At 31.0% G+C, this 20,912-nt stretch overlaps 1 protein-coding gene across 1 annotated transcript; it reads right to left on the reverse strand.

Moving 5' to 3' along the window:
* Nucleotides 1-15,971: 15,971 nt before the first annotated feature.
* LOC124353871 (protein GVQW3-like) lies at nucleotides 15,972-16,412 on the reverse strand. Its single transcript, XM_046803911.1, has one exon. The coding sequence runs from the start codon at nucleotides 16,410-16,412 to the stop codon at nucleotides 15,972-15,974; it is 441 nt and encodes a 146-aa protein (XP_046659867.1).
* Between the last annotated feature and the right edge of the window lie 4,500 nt (nucleotides 16,413-20,912).

Below are 20,912 nucleotides of genomic sequence, written 5' to 3' on the forward strand. Positions count from 1 at the left end.
ATAAATGCGAAAGTGTATTTGTTTGTTTGTCATGTTTTCTGTAGTATCTCATAAAGTATTCAATCGGCTGTACTGAAATTTGAATTACATGTTCTTACGGGCCCTGGTATGAATATAGGCCAATTCTTATTTGGAAAATCTCTCAGGGCTATGACTTACTGGTATTTAAGTTTGTGTTCATGGCATAAGTATTTACATAATTAAAGTTAAACTGTTATCTGTTGATCAAGCCTTAATAATAACTCCTTCATTTTAAAAACAGAATTTGTATTTTACAGGATTAAAGACGGTTTTCACCGTGCCATTGCATCGTCATTATCTGTTTCGAAAACAACTGTATAACTTACATTACACCATAGGTTTTGACGGATTGTTGGAATTTATTAAAATCAGTGAATCCTTTTTTATGTGTGAGAAAGCCTTAACAGTTTGTTATTCTGTAAATAAATAGTCCTTGGTGGAATGTTTGGAAGGACCATATGTGGAGGACTATATATTTATTAATATACATTTATTGTATTCATATAAAACTCTGTATCGATAATTTGTGTCCCTATGTAACTATTTCCACATTTTACGTACACAACTCAATCATAAAAAAATAAGATGCTGTGTCCAATCCTTAAAATACTTTGTGTGAGCCTTTATAGATAACACTCACATTGCAGAGATTTCTACGAATAATAAGATATCTGCTAACTACTATGGATCTATTATTTATTAAATAATTGCATATTATATCAGCATTAACACGGGAGACACATTTTGTACAACTCTATCTACCTTTTCTAGTGAGAATTTCCTTTGAATTGCATCTCTTAATAACTTGTACTTTAGAATTGTTATTAAATATTTTTAGATTTTAAAACCTGTATTACTTTTATTAGCTGTATACCTGTATAATATCCAGAAAAAGTGCAATAATTGTATAAGTTGAGTTTTATTATGCGCAAGTAGAATTCATTATAAAATTTCAAATATATTATTACTACATTATACAAAAATAGTCAATTAACTGTGTCTAGAAACAAACACTCTCCATAAAGGGCCAATTAACAAAACAATGAAACCTGTGTAACACGAAGTAGGTATTTGACTATCATGTTACGAGCACTTACTATAGTATATATATATATATATATATATATATATATATATATATATATATATATATATATATATATATATATACTGGTGTTACAATAAAGTACTTAGTGCCTATAATAGTGAGTTTTCATTTCAGTATAAATTATGTAAGCTTCATCACAAAATTAAACGTCATAATCTGAATTTATAATATATTTAAATAAAATACTATACTAAGCAAGGTACAGACACAATATTAGGTCAAACGTGGGACTGAGGCCAGTTGGTGGGTACGATACAATAACAAAGAAACGGGTCTGGAGGGTGTGTTCCTATACTTACTGCAGACCTCCGGGGTAATTATTTTAGCTACGTGTGCTTTTGCAGCATTCCCACACAGTTTTGCCTTCAGTACTGCCATAAATAAAAGGAAAATATGTATATCAATTGTCTTTGTGTTTATTTCATAAGTCATTCGTACATTTTACATTAAATGCTAGCTCAAAGAATGTAACATAGTTTTATTGAATAAAGCTTAAAATGTATTCATGATGGTTTTTTATATCATACTAGAACGTTAAATGGATCACGAGGTTTGGGTGCAAGAAATGCTTACTACACTCAGATATGAATCACAGGCGTCAGATATAGACGAATTCACCTTTGCAGTATGAAATGTGATTTGTGTAGTACTCGTAAGAATCGTTCATAATCTCAAACATTATCTGGGTCATCCATACTCGAATTGTATTACGGTTTAGTTCATAAAAAATGCGATTGTTAATGATGTTGTAGGTATACTATTTTTGAAAACTTTTTTTGTTAAAGAGTATATGGAAAAATTATTAGTCTGAGTAAACAGTTGACAGTAAAAACTGAAAATTATCAGTTCACTGGAAATAATGTTATAATGCAAACTTACAATGTTATATATTATAGATGCATAATTAATACCTTAAACTAGCTTCAACTGAGACTTCAGCTGAGGCTTCAACCTGGATGCTGAAATGAATATAAATTATAAAAATAATAAGAATATAAAAATTAGCAGAAACCCCAGAAACCCCATTTTGTCACATTATCTAATAATCTAGCAGCAGATTCTAAAATAACAGCCTCCAATGTGATCATCAGCTACGTATTGTAATATACATTCTTATTTGTTATGCTACACATTATAATGACCTCATCAACTTACAAGCAGTTTAGCGATCCTGGCAGATGCCTCAGAGAGAAGCAATGTCAACCTGTAAACACTGTTCTTTATTTTCTACCTATTATAAGCCTCTTTCGACAATATACCAGAGCAGTAATGACCTCATCTACTAGCAAGCAATAAAGCGATGATGTTGGGAGATTCACGAGAGTGGCAATGTCAACGTCATAATAAGTTTTCTTTATTTTACTACTCACTACATTGGTAAACATCTTTCAATCTAACTAAACAATATACCAGAGCAGTAATGACCTCGTCAACTAACAAGTAATTTAGCGATGCATGGAGATTCCCGAGGGAAAGAGAAAATGTCAACCTAATATAAATTGTTCTTTGTTTCAATACACGCAATACAAACTCTTTTCACTTAACTGTACAATTTCCGAGCGCACTGATGTCCTCATCAGCACACAAGCAATTGAACGATGCTGCAAAATTCCCAAGCGAGATAGGTAATTTCAACCTGATAGCTATTGTTTTATATTGCGCTACGCATAATATTGATAAACTTCTTTCGACTTGACTGTTAAATTATCGAGAGCACTGCGAAATTCCTTAAAGGGAGGCAATGTCAACCTGATAAATATTGTTTTATATTGCGCTACGCATAATATTGATAAACTTCTTTCAACTTGACTGTTTAAATTATCGAGAGCACTGCGAAATTCCTTAAAGGGAGGCAATGTCAACCTGATAAATATTGTTTTATATTGCGCTACGCATAATATTGATAAACTTCTTTCAACTTGACTGTTAAATTATCGAGAGCACTGCGAAATTCCTTAAAGGGAGGCAATGTCAACCTGATAGATATTGTTTTATATTGCGCTACGCATAATATTGATAAACTTCTTTCAACTTGACTGTTAAATTATCGACAGCACTGCGAAATTCCTTAAAGGGAGGCAATGTCAACCTGATAAATATTGTTTTATATTGCGCTACGCATAATATTGATAAACTTCTTTCAACTTGACTGTTAAATTATCGAGAGCACTGCGAAATTCCTTAAAGGGAGGCAATGTCAACCTGATAGATATTGTTTTATATTGCGCTACGCATAAATTGATAAACTTCTTTCAACTTGACTGTTAAATTATCGAGAGCACTGCGAAATTCCTTAAAGGGAGGCAATGTCAACCTTGTTTTATACTACGGCTAATATTGATAAACTTCTTTCAACTTGACTGTTAAACTATCGAGAGCACTGCGAAATGCCTTAAAGGGAGGCAAAATGTCAACCTGATAGACTGCTTCTTATTGTCCTATACATCAAATGGGTAAATCCCTGTTAGAATTACTGGTCCCCATATACAACTAGAGTGACGTGAATTTTTCTATTTATTTACATTTCTTTATGTAGTCAAGTGTTACTCTTTTTTGCAATATCTTCAGATACCTAAATGGCATTTAAAAATCATTGCAATTGCATATTTTAACTTATGGTTTAAAATACGTATTTTATATGCTATTATAAGGAAGAAACGTTAAAAAACGGAATAGTCAGCCCAATATTCATTCATTTAAATTTTTTTGTTCTCTTTATTTATATTTGAAACATGAATTGAGTCGTAAAAATAGCTGATTATTAACTTTAAATATGATAACTATTCTTATATCTCAAGATATTGAAGCCGTGATATGTAGTATAGAGTGCTTTATTCCTACTTTTAAGCATTTTAAGAAAACTCGTATTTATTTAAACTTTTGAGTATTTTGTTTTCTTCTGCGTAACTGGTTTTCCACCACAACATAGGGGTTTCAAAATGTGTTGAAATGAAGGTATGTTATGAACGCTAGCATGTATATTACAATTTTGAATCTGAAATACATGTAGTTGTTTCAAATCTGGAAAATCAGTTTTTACTAATAACTGTAAACAAAATGTATCTGTACTCATGCACTTCATTGTGTTAGTTGTAATATGAGAGTATCCCATAACCTAAATTACTAGTTTGATTGATAATTTAAATTATGATTATTTAGAATTAAATTATGTTGTAAAATAACTCATAGCGAAGCTGATTTGTGTTTTGTAGATTGTAATTCGTAAAAAAAATAATTAATACTATTTACGAACATTCATTTAATTGTACTTTTCGTTTACCGTTAGAGAAACATATTTTATTTATTTTCATTATAGCCAAAGTTATTGAAATAAATTTATTAAACTCCTATCGCAAAGTAAACTAAAAGGAGTAAAACATTACAAAATCATTGAAATGTATTTTACCTTTCTCGATACGTTTTTACGTGTAACAAGATCTTAGCTATAGTCTAGCTGATTTTAGAATTATTTATTAAAATAAAATATAATTTATTAATGCTTTAAAACCATAATATTTTGTGAGGAAAGCTATCGATCTGTTATGAACCAAAATATGCATATGTAAAATACAGGGGAATATAGAAAGGAACTGCCTGTGGAATGTGGCGAGCATATCACATTATAGCATATAAACGTCTTTTTACCTTAGTGTAAGTCTACGACCGTTCGTATTAAAATGAACACTGTACATACTTAAGATTACGATAACGTAACAAAAACTATTATATGGTGTGTATAACATTGGCTACATAAAGGTAACTTCTACAATACTCTCAAACGTCGTATGCAGCGGTAATACCGAGGTTATATATAAATGTTCTATTTTCTTACCCATCAGAATCAAATAAAAGATTGAATGGTGCCCAAGCAGAAATTATTGTTATACTAATTTATATATATATATATATATATATATATATATATATATATATATAATAAACGCATATGAAAATTACTATAACAAGAATTTCTGCTTGGACACCATTCAATATATATATATATATATATATAATATATATATATATATATATATATATATGTACTTTTTTCAATGTTGATTGAAATTAAATTCGGCTATTGTTATTTATACAAATTAAATTTTGTTAATAATAAGTTATTTGGTCTATCGATCATACGCTATTTGGTTATTTAAACGCATTTGTGAGAAATACGCCCAAATACAAAATAATTGAATCGTAAAAAGTAAGGGCTCTGTGGTGTAATGGTAGCACATCCTGAAGTAGAATAATATAATGGTATATGGTCAAGGCATTGCTAGCGCATATATGGGTTGCAAGGTAGAATCACGACAAACTACATGTTACGAAACAGGCTTAGTTGGGCTTGCATACTAAATACCATAAGTCTAATGGTCATTTCATTCTCTAGATGTAATTGGGGGGGAGGAGTAATTGTGTCAGCTTACTACACCAGTGACAAGCTTCAATGTCAAATTTATGGTTCGATATGTATCGCCATAGAATTCATTCTTGCATATGTTATATAGAAGTAACATGTAAAATTTGAAGTCTACAGATGAACTATTTCTCAAGATATTATTCCACACGATGCATTTATATATGTTTATTAACTTACTTTTCATAGCAGTCGTAAATTATTAAACGAGCTAGGGAGAGTACTACAACGTAAGAATGGGCTGAAACAAAAACTTTTCATAGACTCTTACTTAGACTTTTCCTTCAATTTTTTCCTTTCTGCCCTATAAATAAAGCGTTCACTAGTTACAATATCATATGGTATTGCTCTGTTTGTATATAAATGTATTTGATCTGCAAATTTCTCGTTCATCGTGGTAACGACTAAGACGGACGGCAAATTATTCATAAACGTTCAGCAAAATAGCACGGAGTAACATGCATTAACTCAGTGTTGCCTGTATATAAAATAAATTTCATGCAACATTTCAAATATATGTCACTTTGTTTTCGAGATGTATTATGCGGACACACAGACAATCCTTCAGCCTCTAAAGTGATATACTTTGATAAAGCTCAGCCAATATTTTTTCCAGATTATCTAAAAAATCCTATGTTAACAATTGACCTAACCATTTCTGTTTCGGTTTGATACCTACTTATTGGTATGATTCTGTATCAGTTGTTGTTTTACTGCACTACAAGAAATTTTTGTATTCATGAAGCCTCTCTTCGCTATTTTAAATGTTAGCCATTGATCCAAAAATAATTAGTTGTGCTGCTTGCGTATAGTTACCGCTCCGCCAGCGTTATTATGACTGGAATAACTATGGTGGAAAATTATTTGATTCAAAGAAATAAATACTAATTGTTGATAAAATAATTATCTATAAAATTATCAGAACATTAAGGTTGAAAGCATATTTTACGATGTTCCGCTAAATTTGATTTCGTCATAGTAAACTATATAAAAAATATTCTAAAAATCTATTCTAATCTTGATTCCAAAGATACGTTCAGACAACATTGGATTTTCTGACTCCGAGTCATCTGTGACTGACTGTATGTAAAATATATTTTTGACTGTATTTAGCCGTGCTTAAACATATAATTTGATAATTTGTTTGTACATATTTCTTCTATATTTAGGTACGTCCCAATTTAAATCAAACAATATTTGTTATTTTTTTAACTACTAAGTTAAAATAACTTTAACACTTTTTATTATATTACAAAATATATAGAAATACGAGAAAGCGTGTTGTTACAATATGCAAAATCACAAAACCTTAACGTCTAATACGAATCCTAATTGATAAAGTAGACTTTTTTTAAATATAAATATGCTAAAGTGAGTACAGAATTCCCTCGTATCACCCTTTTATCTTATGACCATATAGTTTAATCCTAAATATTCCAATACTGGGGCGCAGAGCATATCAAGTAAATTTCATAAAAAATGAAAATTATGTGAAAAATTACTTTATAAAAAATTTAATAATATTATTCTAATCATTAATATGCTACAACATAATTATTGTGTTTACCAATTTATTAAGAATAAAGTCTAACATTATGACGTATAATTTCATTTGGAATAAAAAAAGATAAAACTCTTAAATATTTACTATTTCCAATTAGCAATTTAAAGTGATAAATGCTGCATTGCTGCAATAAATGCCTTTCAACGCACTCGGATCTACAACTAGGACAGTAGTTGACGTCATTGCGCTAAGTAGCAAAAGTTTGGTAGTTAAAGCGCCTATAGTATATTGAGGAGTATGATTAATGTCTTCATTACCAGGAGTTATAGGAGCTTAGGAAAGTTCACTTATATCTGCAGTGGGATTTATTAAGTCATTAAAACTAATGGAGACTTTTTGTTTTAATATTTTAATATAACTATGTTAATATCTGATATTTACTAATAACCAGTTCTGATTTGCGAGATTTCTGCGAACATTAATTGTAGATATTTTCGTAAATGGCGTAGAGGCTTGTTCTAGATTAAAATTAAGCATCATACTTTATAGATTATATCTTATGAGTGACAGGGATACATACAGTTAAGGATACAGTTATAATTTTAGTTTGGTTAGGTGTTAAAATAATTGCTTAGGCATGTTTTCTGGAAAAAAGATCAGTTCAGGATATTAACATTAATTACTGATAATACTTACTGTCACTTTAAAACTACAAAATTGAACATATTTGCCTATTAGTAGAATTAGTTACTATCTTACTACTAATATACATATTACTATTTTAAAGTAATTTACTGTTAATTACTTTAAAATAAATCCTCAAAAATATACTCATAAGTATAGGCTACTTTATCTCTAAAAACATTTATCAGGAGATCTCTTAAGGTTATTTTCACGCGAAGTTGCTTTAAAAAAATATAAATTCAAGTACGTTATGACATGAAAAGCAAAACATGTTCGCGATTAATCTTCTTATACGTCAAGATGTTAGCTTGTCATTTTGACGTTTAGTTACTAAACTAAAAACGTACACTCATAGAATAACATGTTCCCTATCAACGAAATTTACTTTACTATAAAAAGTGGATATTTTTAAATATTGAACTTGCCTTATTTTTAGATCATAAGGTTTCATATAGAACAATTTTAAAATGATTAAAATTATAACCCGAACAGCCTGAAAAAACGTGAAATCTGAGAATTAATAATTGGACACACGGTTTTTTAATGTAAATTTTAAAACTATTATACTCAATACATTTTGTGTTTTTAACAGATTATCTTAATTACATAATTTGCAACAATGTTAAAAGTAGTTTATTTAAGAATTTAAACTGTTTGATTTAATACAGCTAGTAAATGAATAGACACTTTCTAGTATTAATTTTATTGGAAAATGTGAATTCATTTAATAGTGATTTTAAATTAAACTATTTTCAATACTCCAAGTTTCTTAATTAAAAGTTTTGTTTATATATATTGACACTTTAAAGATTAGTTTAACAGATTTCATGTATAAACAAATAATAGATTGGATTTATTAATGGATTGTAAAATTGTTTTGCATTGCCGCCTGTAACATTCTATGTTACGTTTGGAGAGTACTTAATGCAAGTATAACAAACGATCATATAATATAATATAGTTTTTTCAACAAAAAGAGAAACACCTTATGAATATAGGTTAGCATAAACACTAAACTGATATAAACCATATTTAAATTATACTAGGGCTTTCCTATTAAAAGAGCAAAGAAAACAAATAATGGATTGAATAAATTTCACATTTGTGTGTAAGTTATGTGTGTGTTTTACAGCATCAAACAGAAAGATAAGAAGAAATGACTCTTAATGCATACTGAATGGCGTGCTGTGTACCGTCTGCATATATTATGTATAGTACGGCTCCTGTGGCCCTCCCGGGAGTTATAACCTCAAACAAAGAAAAACGCAAAATATGTGTAGATTGTAAAAACTACAACAATTTTTCACTAAATATTCAGAATAATATATTTCCATAATATATTTTTAATACTACTGTGTACTTTAGTTGAAAACTCTTAGTGTAGTAAATATAGGTTTAGTAAGAAGATACTAATCACAATCATATCAACGTTATAAATTATAAGTAGCTGATATAACAGGGGACCGAGATATACACGGACCTTGTGGTGCATGATGATTTACTTAGAAATACCACTTTTAGCAGTGACTTGAAATTGATTATGAGAATATTTTACACTTCGTTAAATTATTGTTTAATCAATAACAATACTTATGTTTACAATATTAACTCACTTTCTTGTCTTCCTGGTAAATATAAAAGATATTTTACGACGGTTAGTATATCCCTAGCCTTTAAAACAGAGAAAAGAAGTTTTGCTTCCTGAAAATCAGTTGTAGAATGTACATATGTAACCATAAATCGTATTAATATATGTAAAATTAGCCATTACCAAGTTTACCATATCTCATACCAGTTGATGAAAGCACATATTTGTCATTGTGTCCTTTCGACTAAATCAACCTGAAAGGTATAACTTTTATTTTTATTCTAATGCCTCTGTATCCTCCATTACCAATGTGAGTTACAGTACAGGCCAGAATGTATTTCACTGTGGGGTGAATGCACAGTATCTCACGGCACACAACGTTATATTTGCACCTATAAAACGTGTCAAATAATTCGAATTACACAATAAAAATTACTAAAGCTGATGAACTTACACTTGATGAACTTGTATTTAACTTTCTAAGACCTCACACACGGTATGAATATTCAACAGTGGAATGTGAAGTTTCTGACAGCTAGTAGTAATGTTCGTCTCCCTTAATTTCTCGAAGTTCTTAAAATATCATCCATTTCAATCAGGTCTATCGATTTTTTTATTTACAACCTTTTTATCATGATCCAAAATACGATAATATATTAGTACTTACGTGGAACTTGACTCTTTGTGCATTTTATATAAGTTACGTATTAGCAGTAAAAAACCATAAAGTATGGCCAATTGTATTGTTAATTTAAACAGCTTCAACTTTATACAAATTACTATACTCTTAAAACTTAAATTTTATATATATATATATATATATATATATTTAGATGACGGCCACAAGTGAAATAAACATTTCTCTGGTATGCAGAAAGGAACTGTTGTTAGCCGTTTTATAACGAATGGTCCTGTGGTAGAATTCAGTTATTGTAAGAAAAACCCAAACCTAAGTCAATGCCATAGCAATATTTATGCCTCTTATTTGAATTAGTGCCAATATTTATATATGAATTGTTCAATTTACAGTTTTATATTCAAAATACTAAAATGTTTTGGTAAAAATTATTACTAGAATAGAAAATGAGAAATAAACTTCTGCAATAGCAACAGTAAGAATAATGTAGTACACCGTTTAACTCTATATTGTTATAAAATATGAGGGACAGTTCGTTACACCTGGATTGGTTCAATTTCGAGATTGCTTTCCATTCTCAGAATTAACCACAAAGTGATGTCGACTGTAAGACTTGCGAGAGCAATTCAGTTATATCCAGCAGATCTGAGAGGTCTGACAATACTGGCACTCTTGTGTAGCCTCAACTGATATAATAGCCTGAACCAGCCAATGGCTCTTGATGAATGGTATAATCAGCCTTATGCAAATATCTTGTAAAATTTTGATATATTAATCTCCTCTCATATTTTAGTTTTTTATTGATCGTGAATACCGTAGAAATTTGGGGCTTTATGTGGGAAGATATGATGATAGTCAACACACAAATGTTAAAATATGTAAATACGTAAATGTTTTTTAACGTGCTGAGAATTTTAAATATAACAAGGTAGTCAGAAAGATGTAAACTACTAATATAACAGCATTATTAAAACTAACGAATAAATAAATATATCCTTATATATTAGATATTTAATGTTAAAAATATAATATATAAAGGGTTAGTAGTATCATATTCAGAAACATTATAAATGGCATTAATAATGCCAATTAAAGAGTGGCCCTTTTAAGACATCTAACGGAGGGACAAGACGAATATTTTGTAGATACGGTCATCAGTACCTTTAGCTTCCATCAATGCGTTCAGTCTGATATTATTTGGTTTATCCAAATAAAACAATACATTGACGATATCGCCAGAACTGGAAATCTGTTAATTAGTCACTGTATTTAGTTCCCCATAGGTTACTCATTATCTTACAACCAATGGTATTTTTACAACTCAGTTAACGTATTTGCCTCATGTATGTTGATTGTATGAATGAATTTAAGATATTTGGTGAGTAAATCTTCTTAAGGTTACTTTAAAGAGCCTGGTCAAACTAGTCTTGTGTGCTCACTTTAGTTAATGTCTTCTTCATAAGTTGATCATTATTCAAGCAAATAATTTCAACTATTAGATTGACTTCTTCTTCAACTTGGTGTAAAGAACAAACATTACCAAAGAACGTGAAAATGACCACCAGTATATTCATTGAACTAATTTGAGTTCTTTGTATACTGTACGTTCGGAGAAGGGAACCAAAAAGTTTTCGTGAATTTTGTTGTGCTTTTGTTGAAAAAACGTTCTTACCTATTTTTAGCAGTACCAAACGATTATGGCTGATATTTGAATAGTCAGGTCATGTTAAAAGCTTTATTTTTTGGTAAATAGAGATGAAAAATATAAAAATTTTAAAAGCGAATGCTCATTCACGTGAGTATAAATGTAAAAACTATCTAATCCCATGTCCGTGTTCGAGGAAACACGTGAGCCTATTGAATACATATTTGGTCAATAAGAAAAAAGGTAATTCGAGCAAGAAAACATGTGGTGATAACACTATATACAGATAATACGGTAAATATTATTAAATTTTCCATCCTACCTTGCTCTAAGACTCCGATGATAGTGCCTTAGAATGTGTTGTACTAAGTAAGGAAATCAATTAAAAACGGTTGAAACAAACTACGGGTGTAACAAAGTAGACTGTTTCATGGACACCGATATAAGTTTAATTTATAATATTACAAGATAATATAAGTATATAACAAAAACAAAGGTGACGAAAACAATGTACAATAATCCTTCCAGCTGTCTTTATCAAATTTTAATCTGTCTTCTAAGATCCTTGCAATTATGGGATAGCAAGTTGATTCCTGGACAAATCGGCTTACATTGTGCAATATCCCGTTAATTACCATCAACAAATCAGAGCCGGTAATCCTGGCAATAACGGTGGCCAACCAGTCTCCTACTCTTTAGCAGTAGCTGGCTCTAGAACTAAAGTCAGATTATATCACGTATAAAAAACTATACATGTAAAGAAATTACGTTGTGTTATTTTTATCATTAATAACAATCCCCAACATAAAAATTAAATAATTAGGGATATAGCTTAAAATAAAACTAGAAATTTGGAAATATTGTTGGTAATTTCCAGGGATGAATAAATTTCTGTGAATTATATACCTTAAATATTTTAACTATTCCCTTAAGAAATATATGTTTCAGAGCGAATGCTTACGTTTGATGCTATTGTTTTGTTTTATATTACGTTACTGTAAATATTTCCATATATTTTTTTCCAAAATAAAAACTAGATTACCTATGCAATTTCCTTTTATTATTAAGCGCCTCTTTCTGACACTGTAATGTTATAAACTGTTTTACTCAGAGTCATAATATTTAAACTGCTCCCCAATAAATTTGATATAATGGTGAGGTAATAAAAGAAATTAAGTAAATCCTGTTTATTTCATTTCTGTATCCCCAGAATATCTTTATTGTCTTTTATTCTTTTGTTGTCGTTTTAAATGGACAGAGAATGCATCGATGAGGTTCATTTCAATAATTAAAAATTATTTTTATAAGAAAGAAAGTGAGTACAAATTGTGTGTAAATAAATTGGTTACTAAAAAAATGTAGTGCCAATAACGACGCAAATGGGTATAAATATATATATATATATATATATATATATATATATATATATATATATATATATATATATATATATATATATATGCGTATTATAATCGTTTATGTATGAAATGTTTTCAAACATTAGAAATAAAACGTGCAAATTCTTAATAAAGAAGTAATGTTACTTAAAAAACCCAAATTTGGCACTTCGAAGCTTTTGAGATAATCAGGTTAAGTGCTCAGATGTTGTAAGAAATTTAAAATGGTTTTTATTTTTGGCTATATACATGTGCTCTTCTGATTAGCATGAATTATATTTCCAATAACAAGGTTAAAGTTGTATTGAAATAAAAACAGGGTGTCGGACATTTGTCATCATTTTACATTACAAAAGGTATAAAATAAAGTTTCGTAGATTCTAATCTTACTCGTCGTCATGTGGCTATTATTACATATAAAAATAAATAACGAAAAGAATGGAACGAAAAGGATTCAAACATTCCCGAAAGCTGCTTGGAGTCCAGTCCAGGTGTTCCCACGGCACTGGATGCACGTCCCGAGTACAAGTCACGATTATGAGAATCACAATCATACGCAACACCAGCGTAGACGAAAGTGATATACTAACAAGACATCAATGTATGCTCTTTCTTCGCCACCGCGTCGTGTCATCTGAAATGATGGAGCAGGAAGGCGATGGTCAAAAAGGAGAAGGGGTAAAGGCAAGCCGCTTTCGGCCCTTTGTTTTGATTCTAGACTTTAGTGTAACATATATGTTACAGGCAGTTCCTCAAGAAAAACAAGTGTTATGCGGATATTTTAGCAGTATTGAGGAATGTCAGGAGGTTCTATTTCGTCACTGGATATGGTTTTTAAAACAAAGACTTTAAAAAATTAAAATTGCATAGTAATACCCATTTTTCATATGCTATTTAGCAGTAAAATATTAAGCGTGTTACATTTGAGATATAAAAGAATGTGGACTTCCTATAGATTCACTCGATGCAAATGAGTATTACTCAAACAGACAACCGAAACTTTAAAAGACCGATTATTCTAGACCTAATTGTTAGCTAAGGCCTTTTTATTTTACTCTTTATATATAACTTTATGAAAAATATTAAAATTGTGTATAAATTTTTTTTAGTTTGTATTTAAAGTTATATATTTGTTTAACTTTGATTACTGCATTACACTTTTATTAAAAGTGTATTTAAAAAAATATTGCCTCCCAAATATTGTACCGTAGACTCTTTTTACCTTTTTAAATTACAAATTGTCTACCCTTCCAACCCTCATAATCATAAATTCAGCATGGTAGGTTATGTACCCAATTAAATTGATACAAAACTATTCAACAGATTCTGGAGTAAAACTCTTTTAAGATTGACACTTAAAGTTGAAATTTTCGTATTATAAGTTTTGTTACTAAATTAGGTGACATTCTTTAACAAATTAATGATATTTAACAATTATTGCAGACCTACTAACAGTGTCTGAATTAGTCAAAACCAATACGAAAAAGTATAAATATTATAATATTATACTTATAGTAAGAAAATATAACTTCAAAGATAACTCCTACATATTGGTATAATATTTAAAAAGTCATAATAAGTGAATAAGTATTCTATTAGGTGAATTTGTAATAATTACAGAGCGTGCATTTGCATCAGCCTAGCAGCAGAAACATTTTTGTGACCGCAAATGATCTTTATTGGTTCCCTGTGATCTTGCTCTTTGTGAAGATACCAATGAAACCTGCATTAAGTAATCTCGATAATGATTTACGTAACATAATGAATCAATGTTTCCCTTTCAATAAATGAAAAGTGAAATTATGACCATTCCTCTGCTATCGAATAACATTATCGTAATTTATATTAGCGTTTCAACTACAATCCAATCAGTGTTCTAGATCCTGGCCAAGGGCAAAGAATTTATTTTGTTCTATTACATTGTAGATTTTAATACATATATACAAAAACTAAATATAGTAACTCATCATTAGCATTATAACTCCACAGCTATCCAACATAGCATTGAATGGTAATAGATAAACACCCGAGTGGGGTCAGCAAAGCTGCCATGTACGTTTCATAAATTACACTATTTAGAGAGAAATTAGATACACCGACATTCGGTTTATCAGTGAATCTCTTGCTCTAACTTCTACAGAATGTTTCTTTTTGAGTCGCCTCAAAATAGAACGAGCAGGCTGATTTGCTTCACATTGAGTGCCATCAATGTATAGCCAGTATCTTGCCAACGAGCATTCGTTTATCCATTTAATCATAGTGAATTACTAGGCAAATCAAATATAAACGGTAATTTTCAAAATTATATTTATTGAATAATATTATACAGAAACTATACCTTCAACATTTTTCAATGTAGTCTCCTGCATTATCTACACACTTCTGCCACCGATTTGGAAGTTTGAATATTCCCTGTTCATAAAAAGATTAAAGGCGAGTTGTTAACCAATCGCGCACGTGTTTTTCGACGTCTTCATTGTTTTCAAATCGTTTTCCTCCAAGTGATTCTTTCAGGGGCGCAAACAAAAAATAGTCACAAGGGGACAGGTCTGGACTGTAAGGAGGTTGTTCGAGAGTTTCCCAGCCCATTTCTTCCAATTTATCCCTTGTCAACAATGCTGTGTGAGGCCTTGCGTTGTCATGGAGAAGGATGACATCTCTAATGGGCACATCTCGTCTTTTGTTCCGGTAACTGGTTTTTGCTGACTGTAGCACCTGGCAGTAGTAAGCCGCATTCACTGTTCGTTGATCGTGAAGAAAATCAATGAGTAGAACTCCCCTTGAGTCAATAAAAATTGTTGCAAGAACTTTTCCGGCTGAGAGACGAGTTTTGGCTTTCACTGGGCAGCCTTCATCCTTCCTTCGCCACTCCTTACTTGCCATTTTCGATTCGGGAGTGTAATGGTGGACCCACGTCTTATCACATGTGACGATGCGCCTCAAAAAATCTTCACCTTCTTCTTGAAATCGTTACAGAAGTCTCCCAGCAATCTCCGACCTGACCTGTTTTTGATTTCCGGTCAACAACCTCGGAACCCAGCGAGCACAAATTTTTCTGATGCCAAGGTGGTCTGTGATTGCAGACTGAATACTCCCGTAGCTGATACCAATTTCCGACGAGATTTCTTGAACAGTTAACCGGCGATCACCTTCAATAAGCTGTCGAACCGCACTAATGTTGTCATCTGTAAGACTTGACCTTGGGCGTCGACCGTGACTTTCGTTTTCAACACGTTCTCGGCCAACCCTAAATTCTCTGGCCCACGTATACACTCGATTTTGAGACAGAGTAGTATCCCCAAACTGTGCCTGCAAACGAGTAGAAATTTCCGAAGGCTTAACACCTTCATTTGTTAAAAATTTTATGACGATGCGTTGCGCAACAGATGGATGTAACTCTCGCTCAGTCATGGCTGTACTGAAGGCAGAACACAACGCTCGTGTGAAGCAAGCAGTTCCCCCCACTCCTATTAAGCAAAACGACAATCGCCCACAGCCGCATCATGTCCGAACGTGTTTGGTACAGTCAACAGCAAAATTACCGTTTATATTTGATTTGCCCTCGTAGTGTTTTGCAAAAACGATGTATAAGCCACTGTGAAAAATGAAATAAAACAGTTCATTTTAAACGTATCGATATATTAAATTAATATTTTATTAACTGGCCACCAGTGATCTAAGGGATGTAAAACATAATAGCACTGTCATGTGGGTTACAGTAAATGTTCCTCTACAATTTCTTAAATTTTATCTTTTTGTTTTCTGTTAAAAAAGTAATAAAATAAAAACAGGTTACGTTTGTCAAACATTTATGTAAGGTCTTCAACACCCTAGCACTAAGCTTCTGGGAAATACCAAGTTCCCACACCCTGAAATCAATTGGTGCTTGCTTGCTTCTGCTACCATATTTGCTTGTTGTATTAACTAATTGGTACATGTTCCATGTATATATAATATATGACATAACATAATATACCATATATGTATTTAACACATAATAAAAATTCATATTTCTTTTGGTTTATAGCCTGAAAACTTTGATAGAAAGCATAGTCTGGTTTCTACGTATAACATTGCAATAATTTAGTCCAATAACAAGAATGAATCATCCAATGAAGCCTAATATATACCATACAAACGTTAAATGTACAAAATTTACTACTGGATCTATTGAGTTCGATGCATTTTTTCACTAACTGCAACATAGTGCGAAATTCCAAAAGACCAAAAAACACACTTGGACATGAAATCCAGTTTACATATTATATATTAAGTTAACTTATTTTAATGAAATAAAATTAATTTATTCTCTAATCAGATACAGTTTGAAGCATTGCTGCGGTAAATAAACACTGTTTGGGAGTGTCCATAGCAAGTGGTCTATGACGTTGGACAATAAATCTAAGTTAGAGATAGTGCGGGATAAATTCCTGTTTGTAACATAACATTCTTTATTAGTACCATTGACCTTGTAGTACATCGTGTCTTTCCTTATTAAGTTTAATAAGATCATCGTTCAGGTCAATGGCCAATAAGAGCGGGCAGAATAATTATATATAAATTAAATATATATGTTATCAATATAAGCAGTAAACGATACAGTTTAGACCAGATTTACATATTTTACCATCACAACATTAAATTATTTCGGGCAATGTGGAGTAATTAGTTCCATTATACAGAAGAAGAATATTATTATTTAGTTTTAGAATTATTTATTTCCCTTTAAGTAATAACATCTAGAAAATTCGGTTTAATAAAATACCTGGTAACCTGATAATATGAAAGTCTGGTGGATAACAATGTGCTATGTTCCGTTTGATGGACTGGAGACTGGCCAAGGGCTAAAAGCGTTGAGCCAATATTGTCAATAATATTGTGTCAAGAGGGCCAATGCCAAGACGAACGGTATTGTGGTAGTTTCTACCTCTAATATGTCGTGCTTTTAAAAAATACTAATTTGTTTCCTTTCTTTTGCATAGTAGTATGATATCATAAATTACGCCCTAAATTGGACTACGTATTGTCTTAACAAGACTGTTTTTAAATGGAAATCTTAAATGCATTAAGTATGATTCCAAGACAGACTTGTCCAAATAGATTATCATATTTTACCCATACGTACAATAGTTCTTTTTGTAAATTCAGAAAGTAATATATTAGAGAAAATTCTTCAAAAGGCTGATAAACTATACTTTATTAGTATGGAGAGTTTTGATTTATAAGAATCAAGTTTTTATATGTAGTATAGTCAGCTTAATTGTTTGTATAATAGGTATTTTTTATGTTAAAAAGGCGACAGCAAAATAGACATGTTACAGATTTTTCCTAGTTATTTTTACAACGATTGTATTTTAAAAAATTTGCACGCCATTAAAATAAAAGTATTGGATAAATTAAACAAATATGAAATATAGGTGTAAACAAACAAGATAGGAGGAATACGCCGTCATGTTTCGCTTAACAGCCTTCGCTGAGGATCTATGCAAAATTTGAAGTATCTAGCTCATTTCGCTATTGACAGCTATAACGACAGGTGATCATACAGAAAATGAAATCTTTACCCCCCAGCAGAAAAAAAAGAAACTGTGACAAACCTTTTACGTAGTAGGTATTAATGACACTTAGCGTAATAACATAGTTTGACATGCACCAGTATAAAACTTGTTCGGTTAAGTAATACAAGTTCCGGTGAGCTAGGTAAGGTTAGAACCCTGTGTAATTATGTAAACTATGAGCTTTAAAAGCGCCTGTAAAATGTTAAGTATCCTATGTTAGTTGCTGTCGCGGAAGCTATAATTGTTTCATAGACCAATATAATTACATATTGTTATCCGTTTCACCACTATACAACTATATTAGTAATATCATAACATGGTTTAACAATTAAACCTTGCGTTTAATAAGGTCAATCAGTTTCAAACACACTAATGATTTTAGTGTTCTCCATTATTTAGTTGTTCCTAGTAAAAAAGTATAAATGGCGAATAGCATTCATTATGGTACACAAATTTACTAAATAGCATAAACATTCCGTACACATAATTTTGTATTTTACCTTAATAATATGTGGTATTAATTAATACACGAATTTAAACAAAAATAACCATCAAAATCCTAGAATTTTAGTTTTGTAATGTTGGAAAAAGTTTTTATAAGTATTAATTTTGTGTATTTATAATCATCACTAATCACACACTAAAAGTGAAGAAACTGTTGTAAGAAACAACTTATGAAAACGAGTGAATCATGGTCACACTATTTCTACTACTCATGTTAAAAACAACTTACATATTTTCCTATCCACAAAATGTTGTAAATGTGTTGTACAGTTAAATTTACCCCCAGTTTCATTTCACAGTACACCAAATTATAAATTAATGTAATGGACTAAATATTTTTACCATTATTTTAAACGGGCATCCTGAAGTAATTCTTAAAATTCATAAATAAATTTATTCGTTGTTGTCCATTGAGTATATTAAAAAAATAGAAGTTCGCTACTCCTAAATTTAAATCCGAATTCTGAAATGAATTGGCAATCGTCGGAGTATATTACGTTGTGGCTGTTAAATCGTTTTACTGGTCCAGTAGCACGATTAATCAAGTAGTATAACTGGGTATCGTGGCAAAATGTGATTTCACTGTAAATTGTGTGGGGAATCTAATTGAGAACATTATTGATTGCTATCTGATAAGGATCATGAAGCGCTTTTGCATGGCAAAATAAAGTAATTACATCATTACCTCGGTATATTTGAAATATGCTGTAATACAGTTATCCATTTGAGTTATTTCATGCTTAAACTTTTATAGCATTTTTCATTTTATGTAAATAAATCCGACATTATATAATAATGCACGGGTCAAGTTCTCAGCGAATACCCAATCGATCACAAATATTTTCGTGTCAAATTAAAGGGAATAGTACATACATTTGCCAAACTTCACCAGGATTCCCTTTAGGTCTTAGACTTGCCCTTGACAGCCATTTAATAGGCTGCATGTGTATAACTCTTATATATGGATAAAATAAAGCAGTGACTATTTGACCGATAGCTGTGTGAATTGTATTATGATTTTTATATCCAAGCTTTTAGTATACTATATTATAAACTAGTGTTCCGTACTGTATAATAACAGAAACAGAATGCGGCATGAAATAATACCAGAAGTAGAGGACAGACATTGTATCCTACAATATATACATGTATTCTATATCCCCACTAACCAATCATGGATAAATCCATATGCAAGCAATACAGGTAAATAACTCATGTTTGGAATACCTAAAACACTTTATTTGGGCAATGAATTAATTTTAAACCTGTCTTAGGCGTTGAGAAATACAGAATTTTAATCACTAGAGATTTTAGAATGCTAGAAACGTTGAACTAAAATGTATCAGTGAACTACATTGAAACATTAATTTCGTGTCCTATGGGAAGTTGATGAAGAAAAAGTAACTTATAGTTTCAGATCTGGCGAAGGGCTCTGTGATTTACTCATCAGTTGTGATATTAAATCGCAGCGAGACACACCTAAAGTTTATTAAAATTTAATAATGCTTATAAAGTTTTTTATTTAAGCCTTCTTTAGTCCCATAGGCCTATTGTTGTTTACATATGGTGCATTTGGACGGAAACCACAAACATTCTCACTCGGGGCAGTTTAAATTAACGATCTGAATCTAGATTACTGGAGTGCGCGTCCTATTGACTTCCAATTAATTCGGATGTCTGCCTGTTAGACCACAAAAACCCTTCCTGCAATGGATAGTATTGCAGGATTGAGGGTACACCTTAAAACTATATACTCACTGTGTAAATATAAGTAACCTATTTGCTGATTTGTATCTGAATATCGCAGACTTTGTCCAAAAAAATAATGCTTTCCAAAATGATGCTGTGT

Source organism: Homalodisca vitripennis, chromosome 1 (genome assembly GCF_021130785.1).
Source record: "Homalodisca vitripennis isolate AUS2020 chromosome 1, UT_GWSS_2.1, whole genome shotgun sequence".
In the NCBI taxonomy this organism is placed as follows: domain Eukaryota; kingdom Metazoa; phylum Arthropoda; class Insecta; order Hemiptera; family Cicadellidae; genus Homalodisca; species Homalodisca vitripennis.

Coding starts and splice junctions, on each gene's coding strand:
- LOC124353871 (XM_046803911.1), bottom strand. CDS start 16,412: ATGACTGAGCGAGAGTTACATCCATCTGTTGCGCAACGCATCGTCATA.